Source organism: Podarcis bocagei (genome assembly GCF_964188305.1).
Source record: "Podarcis bocagei genome assembly, chromosome: 2".
Taxonomy (NCBI): domain Eukaryota; kingdom Metazoa; phylum Chordata; class Lepidosauria; order Squamata; family Lacertidae; genus Podarcis; species Podarcis bocagei.
This window is the reverse complement of record NC_138126.1, coordinates 76004934-76020827: the sequence shown is the minus strand read 5'-3', so window position 1 is coordinate 76020827 and position 15894 is coordinate 76004934. Positions and strand designations below refer to the sequence as shown.

At 43.5% G+C, this 15894-nt stretch overlaps 1 protein-coding gene across 6 annotated transcripts in view; it reads left to right on the top strand.

Annotated features, from left to right (window-relative positions):
* Positions 1-652: 652 nt before the first annotated feature.
* Positions 653-15894, top strand: part of ACSL6 (acyl-CoA synthetase long chain family member 6) — a 79441-nt gene continuing 64199 nt past the window's right edge. Inside the window, exons 1-2 of one of the 6 annotated variants that reach the window (XM_081185567.1) lie at positions 4093-4194; positions 6243-6392. Coding sequence is in view for 4 of the 6 variants with exons in the window: in XM_081185560.1 (XP_081041686.1) it covers positions 989-1061 (73 nt within the window). In the remaining 2 variants the exon portion in view is untranslated. Of the gene's footprint in view, positions 1062-1179; positions 1466-4092; positions 4195-6242; positions 6393-15894 lie in introns of those variants that run through there. The other 5 variants (XM_081185560.1, XM_081185566.1, XM_081185565.1 and 2 more) reach the window with 5 other exon arrangements.

Sequence of the window (15894 nt, the reverse complement as noted above, 5' to 3'; positions counted from 1 at the left end):
AGGGGGGGCCGGCCGCACCGGGCGCAACATCTGGGGGTTAGGGGGCGCAAATCCACGGGTTAGGGGGCACAAATTACTTGCCTTGCCCCAGGTGCTGACAACCCATGCTACGCCACTGCGAGGTACCACTGTATTGGCTCACTCCACAGCAGCTGGCCTGGCTTTGTAATGTCCGAAACCAGTTGTAGAGACCCCCCAAAGCATATATTTGACCACTGCAGTCTTGGGCGTTTGCTGCCTGCTGGCCCAACCCTTAGGCATTGGGAGGCAGTAGCCTCTGCCAGCTAATTGTGGGCGTCAGGAAAGTGCAACAAACTGGCTCCCTAATGCATCATTACAGTATTTTTATTCTCTGAAATGCTTTGTGGGGTCTTTTATTTTTTTAATGTCTGAGATGCCAGGAGAGCAGCTATTTGGTAACTTAACCTGAAGGGGAGGCGAGAGCATTCGCCTCAGAGGGCAACATGCCTGGGGCCTGCTCTGAGGCGACTCCCAGCCTCTTTGTCTGTGAAGCGCCTGGCGTTTTTTGACCTTTGCCCTCCTGCAAGGCGGACTACCGGCGCCTTCTTGGGCCTCCCGCTGCCTGCCTCCTGCGCCTCAGCCCGACTCCCCAAAGGGGGCGGCGGGCAAAGGCGAAGACGGGCGAGAGAAAGGAGGGCCGAGAGCTGAGCGTGGATGTCTGCCGCCTTGTACGCATGCACCGCGGCGGCAGCACGCGCGAGCCTGGCATCCTCTTAGCGCCGCCAAGCCGGGACGCGGCCTCGCCTTCTCCAAGAGGAGCCGGTGCAAAGAAGGGCGGCGGGCGCGCGGCTAAAAATAACCTCCTCTGCTGCTGCTGCTACTGCTGCGGGCGGGCGGGCTTGCGCCTGGGAGCAGCGAGAGCCAGCCAGTCCCCGTCGCCGCTGCCTCTACTGCTGCTGCTCCCTCAGTCACTGCAGTGAGTTTGCTGCAGTCCCCCCTCAAGCTGCGCTCTCGCTTCAGGCCGCCCATGCTGCAGCCGGCTCCAGCAGGCATGCTCACCTTCTTCCTCGTGTCTGGTGGCTCCATCTGGCTCTTCGTGGGTAAGTCAGCCTGGGCGCTCGCTCGCTCGCTCCCCTCCCCGCCATCCCGCTCCTTCGCTTTCCTACGGTTTCTCTCTCTCCCCCCTCCCCACCTATCCCGGGCGCCGCTTCCCATGCCCCTCGCCGCGAGGGAAAACGGAACAAAAGCGGAAAGAGACGGAGGGTGTGCGCGGGGAGGCTCCTTCTTGGAAATGACCTCAATCCAACCCTGCACACCTCTCCCGGCCTCCATGGAAGCCGCTCGTCTGCGCGTCCCGCTGCTGCTTTGAGCTGCTTCTCTCGGATCTCCTGGACATGAGCGCCGTCGTTGGGATGTGTTTTCCCACAGACCCTCCGGAAGGACCAGGGCAGGAGAAGAGGAAGGCTGCGAGGGATGCTGCTGCCTTTGATGTCATCCTTCTGCGGTATTGGGCCCTATTGTGTGGAGGAATTTGGAAAGCTCAGCAATGCTGGGCGAGCCTGAAAAAAAGGGAAAAGATTACATAAGTTATCTGCTGTGATTTCGCTGCCTGCACCGGGGTCAAGATGCTCTCTTTTGAGTGTATAGGATGATGCATATGGGTGTGTGTATGGGTGCAAAAAGGAATCTGCCGTTGTGTGTGGCTGCTGCATGCAGTATTAATGATGGGTCAATGTTTTAAAGATGATGGGATCAGACAAAGAGGATTAGCGGGACCCCGGAATAGCTGCGATCCTCTTCAGCGCCTGACAGATTCAGTTTTAAATGGTGTAATCTGCTGCAATGATTTGAAATAGAACACTCTGGAGGTGAGGGAGAAGGGCAGCCTTTAGGAATCTGTAACTCCTTGTCATTTGTAGGTGATGGGTTGAGATCAACTTCTTTTTGGTGCAGAGATCTTTGCTGTGTTGAGTGGGTGTTGCTGCTGTGAAGGGAGAACCGTAGTTCACATGGGCTGAATTTTCTGGTGCTAAAATAAATGCATGGGAATTAATGCTAGGCTCCTGCCTCCCCTCCATCCGTGCAGGAGGCAACTCCCCTTTACAGCACTGAGGACACTCTGTTTCTCTCCAGGGCATGCAAAGCCACAGAAAGGCACTTAGATGTGCCAATATTTCCTCTTGTTGGCCTAAGTTGGGGTGTGGGAGGCATCATCCAAATGGCTAGCAATTTATTTTCAGCATGGTGGAAATCTAGTGGCGCTATAATAATAGTGTGGGATGGGGGAAGGAGGAAAAAAAGATTTTGTAGCCACGTCTCATGTCTTAAAACAAGATAAATTTAGGAACTCATGCCAGCAATTGTTTGAAGACTTGCTTTTTTATTCTCAATATGTATGAAACACTTTGTATGTGCTCAGAGGCTTATTTCTTTGCTGTTACTCTACACATTGCCATGTGTTCCCCCCCCCCCAGCCTTGCTGGTGAAATCTATGGCTTGAAGCCATGACAACAGAGTCCTCTTGCAGAGGCGGGGGGGGGGGGGGAAGGACCAATATGTATGAACTGTTGAGGTTGAGGCAACAGAAAGCAAAATTAGCTCATTTAGCAGCTCCAGCCAAGAGAGACCCTGCCCCAGCCTATGCACCACCTGGACCAGAGCTCTTTCACTTTGTCTGCTTGTATTGGTCATGTCAGCTGGCTGCAGAAGCAAAGGCTTGAGCGTGGGGCCTAACGCTAATGGGGTAAGGCAGGATAGCTTTAAGAAGGAGAAGAGTATTTCAAATGAATGTTGTTGCTGTTTTATGTAGCATTTCTCAGGGAATAAAGCATTTGTTGCCTCTTTAACTCTCATAACATCTCATAATGCTCCGGGAAGTCTTATTCTGTAATCTTACATGGGTGGGGCTAACAGTGATACCCTTAGCGGTTGAAGCACTTTGCATGTGCTCAGAGGCATATTTCCTTGCTGTTGCTTTACTGCTTACATTACATCTGATCCCGCACAATGGGTGACACTTGAGATATATGGCTGGGAATGTGATCTCTGCTTCGTGCCCATGTGATGAGGCGACAGCACAGCAAGGAGATAAATTACAACCTCCAGATCAACTAATTATTGCAAGGCCTGGGGGCTGTTTCTGTGATAAGTTAATGCTGGTACCCCAAAGAATTCTGCTTCTATTCATTGCAAGCAAACACTCAAAGATCTAAAACTGGTACTTGGAAGCTAAATGTTTGCCCAGTCATACTATGCCATATTCTCTTTGGGGAAAGCCTAGCCAGGCCTCTGAGTCATGCAGGCATGGAATTAATAATTGATCATTTCTAGTTAAGTATAGAGCTGCCCTTAGCCCCCCCTTTTACATTAACTTTTTCTTTTAGTACATGCTGAGGCCCTGAAATGTAATGGAATTGTTGTTTTTAAAAATGTGTGCTGCATCTGCCAATGACCTGTCCTTTAACATTATTTATTCTAGTTTTAGGTGGTTAGTCCTAGGTGGTTAGATTTTATTGTGTCTTGTTTTGAGGGGATGGGTTTGGGAACTTCCCTGAATAATTTGGGGGGGGGGCAAGGAGAGTTCATGGGGGCAGGAGAGGAAACAGAAGTGCAGCTGTGCCAACGGAACTCTGCTTTGAATACAAGCCTAAGTGTTTTAATAATTTCTGTATTTATTAAACTTCTATACTGCCCTCTGTCCTGAAGATCTAGGGAGGTTTACAGACACACAATTAAAATGATATTATCAAACCCACCAACTTAAAATCACATACAGCATCAGATATACTACTCCCATAGCTGTGCTGTTTGTTTTAAAATGGAAAGGCAGGACAAAATTGCTTTTTATTGGAGCAACTCTCATGAAAAGTTACAAGGCTCAGGTACGTCCAACAAGGCTGTATGTTGAAACATTCAAAAGGAATGTTGAAAGGCTTAGTTAAGCTGTGAAATTTTCTGGCCACTAGTTTGGATGGCTTTAAAAGAAGATTAGACAAATTAATGTAAAAGCTACTAGCTGTGATGGCTATGATCTGCCTCTACATTGCTGGGAATTGCAAGTGGTGACATCCTCAGTCACAAAGAGCTGTAGCCAAGGAGAGAGAGTGTAACAATGAGCCATAGATTATGCACTAAGCCAAGCCTTGCTTTAGCTCAGGGTAGCACAGGAGTAAAAAGTGTGGGGAAGAGCAACGCAGCTGTGAGCCTCTCTCCAGAAGCCCACAAATGGTGCTGGTAAGCCAAAGTTTGAGGTTGTACAAACCATGTCATAACCATACTCTGGTTTCTCTTCAGATCGTATAAATCTTTCGCCTTTTACAAACCATGTCATAACCATGTTTTCAACACCCTCCCCAGGAGCAGCCCAAGTTTTGGAAAACAGCTAATACCAATGTACCAAAATAGCCAGTGTAGTGTCCTCTATATGTTGTTGGACTACAGCTCCCACCAACCCTAACCATTAGCCATGCTGGCTGGGGCTGATGGGAGATGAAGTCCAACCAGTAGTAGTAGGTGGGGCTGCATTGCTGCTGCTGGGTACCGAGAGGGGGGAAAGGCAAGTGAGCAGGGAGTTCAGGTTCTGTGTTGGGAGCATTGGATTGGCTCCGCTGCTGCACCGACACCGTACTGCACTCCTCACTGTCCGCCCTCTTGACAACCGGCAGTATTACGCAGTGTTGGGAAGCCAGGCCAGCAGTCCAGCCCCACCTGCATCCTCATGCTGGCCATTACTGAGTCCAAGAGTTAGGGAACTGTACTAGATGTTTTGAATGAGCAGCTCGTTGTTTATTGTAAACCATCATTCTGCTCACAAATATGGCAAAGCTGCTTTATAATTCCTCAGTGGTGAAAGGAAAGCACTGTAGATGGTGAGCGTTTCTCTCATCTTTCCTATTATTTTATAAATTCCAGCCCCAGAAAACAGATTGTTTGAAAGAACCTGGTTTAAACGAAGCCCAAGAGTTTAGCCAGTACTACTAACTTGGTTGGACTTTTATAGTATGTGAGGGTGGAGATGCTGCAGGATTAATTGATGCAATCCTTTATCACAGGGGCAGGGAACCTTTGGATTTTCAGATGTTATTAGACTACAGTTGCCATCAGCCCAGACCAGCACAGCCAGTGCTCAGGGGTTATGAGAGCTGTAGTCCAAAAACATCTGATGGGACACAAATTTCCCAACCCTGCTCTAAGACTTGGAGCATGTTGTTCACATTCCCACCTTATAGCACAGTGAAGCTGTTTTCTATGCATTTCACATTTCTGTTTTCCATCTCTTCACATCAGCATGGTTTCAATTCAGTTGTCTGTGTATGCACCAGGGAGTGCTGAGGACACAGATGTTGTTACCCCAAGCAGAGGTGTTCACACCTTGGCTGGAGTCTAAGGACTCCTGGCAGTAAGATGCTTGTTTGACATAGAACAGTAATAGCTCACAAGAAAGTACAGGATACTTAAGCATTTTGGACAAGGTCATGTAAATCCAGCACTGGAAGCAAAGCCAGTGCATAGTAAATGGGAATGTGAACACAGCCTAAGTTTTATTGGTTTCTTCTCCCTCCCTTCTCCTTTTATCATATAGCTTTAGTTCTGTTAAATGCTCCAAGGCTGAAGAACTAAATGCCCTTGAAAAGGATGATACAGTTTCAGTGTCCCTCTACAGCTGCTATAATGAAAGGGAAGCTTAAACTGGAGATTTGTAGTATTCATGTCACACATATTTGTTAACATGGGTGAACTAATTAAAAACATTGGCAAAGGTTAAGCACTGATCCATGCTTATACTGCAGTCCTGTAGCTTACCAGAGAACACTGCCTTCACCCATGGCACTCCTGCTGTTTTTTTGTTATTTAATAAATTTTTGTTCCCTGAATAATCAAGATACAGGCGATATAGAGCTTTATAGCTCAATTCTTGAATTAGCTGTGAAAGAGATGTGAAGCAGTTCAGATGTTTCAGCTGGTGTAATATGACCATGCTAACCCATCTCTGTTAACAGTTGGGCAGCAGCCGTCTGCACTAGCTGACGTTTCTACGTGGACATCTCTGCATAAAACACATCACAGTAATCTGATCTAGAAGTAACCGAAGCGTGAATGACAGAAGCCAGTCTCTGTCTTCCAGCAGTGTCCGCAGTGGGTGTCTCAACCAAAACTAATCAAAGGCATTATAGGTCACAGGGATTCTCAGTGTAATGTCAAGTACTGAAGTTTGCCTAAGCTTCAAAGTGAATCTTTAGGAACAGTACGATTCTAACCAAAGCAATTTAACCTGCCCACAGGTGTCTCACTCCCCAAATGTTACCAACTCTGTCTAATCTGGATTGGCTGTGTTCACTTTCATCCAGTCCCTCACTGATCCTAGATGCTAATTCAGGGCACCACGGTCTTTGTGGGAGTTGCTAGAAGGGTGAGATAAAGGTGTGGGGCAGGTAAGGACATGTAAGGTAAGGACAATTGGGAGCTTGCTGATTAGACAGTGATCCCCACGGGGATCGGCGACACTAAGAGGTTCCCCGCTGGTAACTCCCTAGTAGAGTTGAGGGGGCTCATTGTCCACAAGCCCCTTTGAAGATGAGCTTTCATTGGCAATCTGCCTTCATATAGCCATGCTCTCTCTGCTTGCAGCAGGTATGGTTTGGATGCAAACCATGGGTGCAAATGGACTTCAAATGTCCTCACTGTGACCACAATTATAGTAAGACCCTTTTGAACTCTGACAGGTGGCCAGGTCTGTGTACCTATCAGTGATGTGATATCCTTATGACATGTGATTGACAGCCACCCACGAAAGTGGATTTGAGGCTGTTTTCCTCTTTTGCCACAAACCCACTTCGGAAGCAAAAAGGAGATATTTGAATGTTTGCAGTAAGGAAAGTCAGGGGGAAATGCACTGGTAAGTGTGGGATAACAATTGACTTGATGCAACATCATTTAACCCTCTGCAAACAAATGAAAATGAATGCTTCTGAAGGCAACCCTGTTTAGGGAAGTTTTAAATGTTTGATGTTTTATTGTGTTTTTAATATTCTGTTGGGAGCCGCCCAGAGTTGCTGGGGAAATCCAGCCAGATGGGCGGGGTATAAATATTATTATTATTATTATTACTACTATTACTATTACTTGCCAGAAGGGAGAGGAACAAGGTGGTGGTGCAAACACACCAGAAGGAGCTCTGCTGATGCCTTTGCACTGCACCAACCTCCCTGCTGCCTCCTCCGCTCCCTCCGGGTAAGCAACTGTGACCCATTTGCTGGGAAGCTAGTGTAGCTGCTCCACCCCACCCAGCAAGCCACTTCTAATTGGGTCGCTTATTAGTTTAATGCTGTATATGTTTTAACTTATTACATCAGAAATGGTAAGCTGCCTTGGGGAAAATATAGCATTTTGAAAGGTGGCTCAGAAATTTCTTAAATAAATAAGAAACTTCAGGGGAACTTTCTCACTGCAATTCTAAAAGCTACAACCATTTCTAAATTTGAAATCAGCCTTTCTGTCTCTTTATTCAAATAAAGATTTATATGCTAATATAAGGATAGAATAAAAAGTAATAATGTCCACTGTGTGATAATCATTGAGGATCCCAATAGTTTCTCATTCACAGATGAATAACAGGAATATTCTGTATTTCTTATAATAGCTTAAAGTTGGGCTTTGATTATCCTTTCTTTCCACTAGGGGGAACTGCGTTCTGCAACTTGGAATGGTGCAAGCTCCCTTGAGTTTTCCACAGTAATCTTTTGCAGACTTTACCCAACTGCCCCATCAGTTTCCCTAGACACTGGTTTACAGACCCGGCCCAGCTGAGCAGGTTCCTAATACTGAGTTTTAATTAAAAAGCAGCTACAGGGATTAATCGCCAAAAAGGTTTTCGTAGCACCACAGTCCCTTAGCTGGAGTCTTAAGCTTTTGCCATAATTATTATTTGCCCCCTGTTTATTATTGTTCTCATTATTAACTTGTGATGTACATTGAGATTCTCAAGGAAGATTGGGATTAAAGTATAATAATGACAACAGTATTAGTAATAATCATAGTAACGCCTCCAAATCCTTGTTATGGGCAGGACAACTTTTATTCTTGTCTCTCTCCTCTCTCCAAACACATATGAACAGGGACACACACAAAAATTATTTGCATAAGTTGAGCTGCTAAATCCTAAAACTGTTTTTGTTGAATTAGTAAACATTCATGTTTTTAGGTGCCCTTTAGAAGAAGTTACCATTGGAGAAGTGTTTTTGTGTGTTTTGGTAAAAGGTTTACAGAGAATATTGTTCCTTACATGACTCAGTGTCCTCTTTATAAGGATCTTTGTGAAAAGTATTTGTTTGAATTTAGTCCTACAACATTTTTTCTTAAAGCTATTGCATTTATATGGTTTTTGCTGTTTGAGAATGAAAACTATGTTACTTTGCGTGTTTCCTTTTGTGCTGGCCAGGAAATTAAGAGCCCGATTTGTTGCTTCAAATCTGAATGCTCCTTTTGTTTTTGTTATGGCTTACAGCTAAACAATAAGCTTGTTACTACTTCTTACCTGAGAGTAAGTCTCAGTGAACTCTGTGGGACTTGCTTCTTCTGAAGGATGCATAGGACAGCACTGTTAATGGCTTGCTACTTGGTCTGCAATGACAGGGTGTTACTGGAGCCTCCACACCTGGTACTGTTGTGGATTTTATTTATTTAATAGTTTTGATACCATCTTTCAAAATACATTTCTGAAGCAGCATATATGATATAAAACTACTACCATTAAAATATATAATAAAAGAAATAAAAATGATAAATGCAAAGTAAAAAAAAAAATCAACAGTAGAGTGGAAAAAAGGAGTGTTAGTAGATTCAGTTTTTGAAAGCACAACAGAAAAAAATTCTGATGGTTGTGCAAAGGGAGCAAAACATTGTTAGCCTCTGCTAGACACCCACACCCACCTAGAAAACATCAGAACGAGAACCCATTGAAAATTCATTTTAAGCCAGTGCTGGCGGGGGTGGGTGGATGACTGCTCTGAAAATACATGGGCATCAATTAGTGGTTCTGGCAACATGAGGCCTGAGGATTGTGTCAAAATGGCACATTATATTTTCTATTAGTGGTGTTACTGCCAGAAACAATGAGATGTCAAGGGATGGCTGGTTTGGGAGTTGTAGATAGAGGGCAGGATTTAATAGGATTTTGTTCTCATTGTGGTGGTGCTTAGTAGTGCTAACATCCTGAGGTGACAATATTGAAGTTGTGAAGGAAATATCTCCGAAGGTTTCCAGCTAACAGACAAGCAACAAGCCCAAATTCATATTTTTCCAGATACCAAAATTTCCCTATTGAGAAGGTTATTTGGAAGACCAAATGCAAAGTGTGTTTCTGCTTAACACACACACACACACGCACACACACACACACACCATCCCTAACATGAATTTATATTCATAATGCCAGGGATTCCTTATAAAGGGTATCTTAATATAGTACTCAGTGATGCAGTCATCAGAATTAAGTGATGGTAAAGTCCCACCTCAGTTGTGTGGGATTTGGGGAGCATGTGTCTTTGGCTCTACAGCAAAAGAAGGCAGGTGGTTTAGTAGTTTGGATTGTTGCCACTTCCCTCCTCATCTGAAATAAAACATTCCTTTAAAACCAGATCTGTGCCTGTTCAGGGGTGCTGTATACCTTGATATGATTGGAGGCGACAGCATTTGGTGCTCTGCCTCGGGCAACAGGAACATAGGAAGCTCCCTTTAATTCATCTGGTTCAGTGTTGCCTGCACTGACTGGAAGCAGCTGTCCAGGGTTTCAGACCCCTTCTCCAGGGGTCTTTCCTAGCCCTACCTGGAGATGCTGGAGATTGAACATGGGACGTTCTGCATAGAAAGCAGATACTTTATCAGTGAGCTATGATAATTATCCCTAGATAAGTTTTGGGCAGGCACTGCTCCACTGCAGCAGCACATTGCAGAAGAAGATTAGTAGCAGTGGGGTGGGCAGGCTGCTTTTCAACTAATCTGTCATTACTGATTTTTATCACTGGGAACCCTTGAAAAGCTTCTAGAAAACCCCAAGGTTTCCTAGAATACAGATATAAGCCGGCTAATTTGAATCATTACTCTTCTATCCTTTGTATCTTCCTCTTTTTTCTTTTCTTAAACCTTGCAAGAGGCATTTACTCTCCTGTTTGCTTGGTTTTCATAGACAGCTTCATGTGTGTGGGACTCATGGAAATACATTTTCTAAACCACATGCTTGCCCTTACTTCTCCCTCTGCGCCCTCCTCCCTCTCCCCAAGCCAGGCTTGAATAATGAAAATAGAGGCCCAGCTTAGGAGACAGATGGCAAAACTGAATTAACTGAATATCCACGGAAAGAGTAACTGATTTGAACTCATGCCAAAGGCAAGGAATTCAACTATGTTGCAGTGGAATGGTAACAACATACAGTATATCACTGTGTTGTTGCTTCAGCCACAAAACAGGTGGAATTTGCTGCTGCAAGTTCCCTTGTATGCACATTCCTGAGTGGCTATGCAAAGTTTGTGATTAAATTTAATTGAATTTCAACAGTAATATAATGCAGAACAGAAGTGAAAGTTGCTGACTTTCAATGCATTCACATTTTTACTGTTTGAGTTGGTTTAAATTAATTTGAGTCCAGAATGAGGTAGGTTAGGCTGAGACACAGTGAATGGCCCAGGGGTCACCCAGTGAGCTTCATGGCCAAGGGAGGATTTGAACCCTGGTCTCCCAGGCCCTAGTCTGACTTGCTCTTGTTACGTAAAGCATGATGTTGGAGAGTGGTTTTATGTAGTGACAAAGTTTGCATCTTTTAAGATGAAATGTAGGGCGGTACATATTAGCATTCTCTATCTTATATGCAAACACATACACCCACAAAAAAGCAAGTAGCAAGCAAGCCATTAATCTATTTCTACAGCAGAAGTTTAGAATAAAGCTGATTGCTTTTAAGTTCCTGGCTGGCGTCAGGTCCCATGATGACGGCATCTCCACCAGCACCTTGAGAGATCTAACAATAATAGTTGTTGCTATTGCGAGAATGAGGCTACGAGAGCCACCCATCGCTTGCAATCTGCACCTGCTCTTGTTTCAACAGCACTGCTGGATTTGTGCTGATCATGCCAAAACCCAGGAAAAACTTAAATTTCCTTAGTGTGAGGCTACCACTGGGTTGTCTAGCCCTATGCAATAAGAGACAAAACTTCCACAAAATGCACCCTTGCCATAAAGCACCCTTGAAAACAAATATGCTTGCTAAAGAGGCATGTTCAGATGATCAAGTATTTTTGCCACACTGGATTTAGGCCCAAGTATTTAAAAGGCCTCGTTTAGTCTCCTGTATGGATTTGCAACATTTTTCAGTAATTCCTTCCATTGCTGAAGCCCAATAAGTCATGTTTGTTCCCTCCCTCCTTTCTCTTCTCTTGTGTGGGCCAGTAGGTTCCGCTTTACACTGCTTGATGCACTATGTTCCTTCACAAAGAACACAGAGTAAGGCAGGCAAATACAGTCCATACTGATCAACTCCCGCCCAGGAACCAATGTCCCCACAGTGGAAGGACATGTGGGTCCAGAATTGGCCTCCGCAGTCACTTATGGACTCACTATTAAAACCGTGTTTATGGAAGACAATCTTACTCAGCTACAAGCTATCACGAAAGAAGAAGAAGATAGCACCCTGAACACAAATCTGGTTTCAGAGCAGTTTACAAAACTAGTTTACTAGATTAGTAGTAAACTAGTAAAACAGATTTTTTAGTAGACTCTGTCTTTCCAAAATTATTTTGCAGATGTCAGGTGATCTAGGTGTTTGTTTTAACGTATGTCTAGGTTGGAAACATAAATTATTTGTTGCATTTGTGAAGGCATTTAGTTTCATAATTGGCCTTCCTAGTATACTTGTTGACAAAACAGAGGCGAAAGAAGATCCTGTTACAACCTTGAAACAAACACACACACATTCTCTCTCTCTCTCTCTCTCTCTCTCTCTCTCTCTCACACACACACACACACACACACACACACACACACACACACAGAGAGAGAGAGAGAGAGACTTAAAACTATGAACCTCCAGATTGAGTGAACGAAAATAACCTCTTCGCTGCACTTGAGTGTAATGCTTAAGCCCTAATTTTATTTTCTTCTGAAAGGATTTTTTGTTGTCCATTGACAGCAGCTTTATTCTGGCAGGATTTTTTCAGCCAACTATCTGAATAATAATAATGTTTAAAAAAATCCTTTCAGTTCACAGGCTGCTGAGGGTGGTGTGATACTGTGATCTGCCAACACCGATTCAGGCTTGTGTTTCATTCAGAGAAGCTATTTGCATATTCTCTGTTCCCCCTGTTTGCTCAAACACGTCTGAAAAAGCAAAGTTCTCAGCCATTGAGGTTGAAGAATGAGCTGTCTGGTAACTTAGCTGAGCTTTAATACTTCCCATACTTGTTACTTGTTTTACCATAGAGAGGAGTTCTGAGGTATCGGTTAAATTCATAACAATTCTCAAGAAATTATTTTCTAAAAGGAGAAAGAAAAGCAGCGTTCAACAGATGGGAAAAGAGAGGGATGTACCTCTGTCACGTCTAAAGGCCAGCTAATTGGCAATCCATTTGCACAAACTAAAAATTTGTAAAAAAATAATACTCTTTGTACCATATTAGAATTAGTCTGCAAAGTGAAAATGATTTTCGGTTCTAGGATCAGGATGGATCAACAAAAGGAAATGCTTTTTCACACAATACAGAATAAACGTATGGAATTCCCTACCGTAGCATGTGGTGGTTTTAGACAAATTTGTGGATAAAGCTATGACCATGGACTGTTAAGTAGAATCTCCATGCTTAGAGTAATATTCCACTGACATAGAGGTGCGCTCAGTGTTTTCCTGTGAACATTTTAGGCTCAAAAAGGTGGTAGGGAGGGGTCCAATTCATTTTCTGAAATACCCTCCAAAGTTTTCATGCAACCAATCAGATTTGACTGTGTGATGACATCACTGAGGGCAAACAAAGCCAATTCAGAGTGAGAGCAGTACTTCCTGAATGTGTCTTGTTTCTTATTCAAGAATTTGAATGCAAAATTGGAAATGTTTCTGAATCTTGAGCAGATTTCAGGTGATTCTTGTGAATATTCATTTCAATGATGGACTGCCCCATCCAGTTTTTTTCTTGATCAGTTGCAGTACCTCGGGTTACAGACACTTCAGGTTACAGATGCTTCAGGTTACAGACTCCGCTAACCCAGAAACAGTACCTCAGGTTAAGAACTTTGCTTCAGGATGAGAACAGAAATCGCGTGGTGACAGCACGGCGGCAGCAGGAGGCCCCATTAGCTAAAGTGGTTCTTCAGGTGAAGAACGGACCTCCGGAACGAATTAAGTTCTTAACCCAAGGTACCACTGTAACTACTTATTATTAACATAGAGGGGAGATTAACACAGAGGGGTTTTACTGGCTTTGTGTATAGTGTTGGGTTGGTTTTTTTAGGTGAGCCCTGTCTCCATCAACATTCTCCTCTACCTCTTTTTGTGTCGTGCAGCATTCTTTTGTGTGGTTTGCCTGATCAGACAAATCATAGAATTTTACTTCTGGAAGGAAACCAAAGGATCATCTAGTCCAGGTCAGCCGAATAATACTGGCCCACATGACTGCTCTATCTCAACATCTCGCAACACCCAGCAGAGCCACAGAAAGAAGCCCCTGAATCGGGTGCTGCGTGGTTATATGCCGGGGCAGCTGATGATAGAACTGAGCTGTTTGAAGACTCATGGAATAAGCTTCTTCCCCTTCAAAACATTTAGTTTGCACATGAGGCTATTATTATCTTATTCCAAGCCTGTTTGTGCTGTCTGTAGGGTCAATGTAGTTCTTTAGGGACCCTGACATATTTCATGGTGGGGTGGAATGCTGTTGTGATTGTTCACCTTTAGTCATGCCTTTTTGATACCATTTCTCCCTTGATTTGCTTCCATTTGAGCTCTGTTTCCCCTCCCCCTTGTTTCATTCAAAGGATTACGTACATCAAGTGAGAATAATAATAATAATAATAATAATAATAATAATAATAATAATAATAAACAAGTAAATAATAATAATAATAAACAAGTGAGAATGTATCATCCTGTGGTGTATTTCCATTGATTAGTTATGAAACATTGGAAAGTGCAAGATTTAAAATATTTACAATATTAAGGATGCATTCAAAATCTTGCAAATCAGAACTTGCCTCTGATACAGCGCCCTGTTGCTATTTGCACAAAGTATTTAAAACGTAGTATTGAATGTTGCTATAAAAAACTTGTTTTGTGAGTGTCTTAACTATAAATATGGCACAAGTTAACTTTCTTGCATACTTTCAAAATAAAAATGATTGTATGAATTTGGAGCCATGTTAAAGAACAATTGAAAAATAGGTTGGTCAAGAAGTTATTGAAACTGTGAAGACATTACCTATAACTGTGCATTGTGAAAGACTGGATTAGATACAGATGACTACTAGATGACTCTTTGGAGTGGTTGCTTTGAGCACTAGTCTTTCCAATACATAACAAAAATATGATTCAATGCACTAAGCATACAACAGTGATTCCTAAACTTCTCTGACAAATGAGCAGATTTGAAAATACTATCAGTGACTGCTTCTCTTTGCTCCATGAGTCAGCTGCAGCTCACTCACCATACCCTTCTAGGCAACTCATGAAAGTTTGGGAACTACTGAAGCATTGCTACAAAAGTTAAGGGTCTAACTAGTTTTTGAAAGTTCAAAAACATTTGGTGCAAATAGGACTTCCATGCCTTATTCATATCGCTATTACACAGCAATGCAAAGGTTAGCATTCTGCTTGCCAATAGGTACTTTTGTAGTTTTCAGTTTGTGACTGTCTGACTTGTATGTGAAATCATTTTGTAAAACTCTTGCTTTTGCTAATACGTACATCTTTTCTCCTTCATTGAGTGATCTCAGCTGCACACGTACAGAAATACTGGTGGGCATGCCCCAAATGGCAAAGGAGTCATGGGTGGGACAAAAACACATGGCCCAGGTACATTCTGGAAAGCAGTAGAATAGCAACAGATGACCCATTTGCTATGTAAGGCCCCGAATCTGGAAGCACCCTGTGTGTCTGTCAAGTGGTGCAAGTAAACAGTAAGGGGTCAGAATATAAATGGCAGAGCACAATACTTGTTGCCTTGCAAGCCAAGTAAGGTAAAGGTAAAGGACCCCTGACAGTTAAGGCCAGTTGCGAACAACTCGGGGGTTGCAGCGCTCATCTCGCTTTACTGGCCGAGGATGCCGGTGTTTGTCCGCAGACAGTTTTTCCAGGTCATGTGGCCAGCATGACCAAGCTGCTTCTGGCGAAACCAGAGCAGTGCATGGAAACGCTGTTTACCTTCCCGCCAGAGCAGTACCTATTTATCTACTTGCACTCTGATGTGCTTTCGAACTGCTAGTTTGGCAGGAGCAGGGACCGAGCAACAGGAACTCACCCCGTCGCGGGGATTTGAACTGCCGACCTTCCGATCGGCAAGCCCTAGGTTCAGTGGTTTAGACCAAAGGACCACCTGCGTCCTTTTGCAAGCCAAGTATATGATGTCAATTCAGGTGTACCAATTCAGATGGACCAGGCTTCCGGTAAACAGATTCCTTTTGTAATATAATTTTACAACATGAAAAATGAAGTATTGTTCAGAGATGTATATTCAGCAGTTGCAATTGCTTTGCCAACACATTTTACAGTACTTAACAGTACTACAAGGAGCTATTAGCAAAGGCAGTTGTAACTCTATGTGCTAATTTATGTGTTTTTTACACTGGGAAGACATATTAGAGTATGAGCACTAAACTCCAATTCACATTCAGCCAGTAATCTATTTTTAAAACACTGTTTTTGATAGAAGTTGTTACCCTCTTGATATCACATTTTCATAT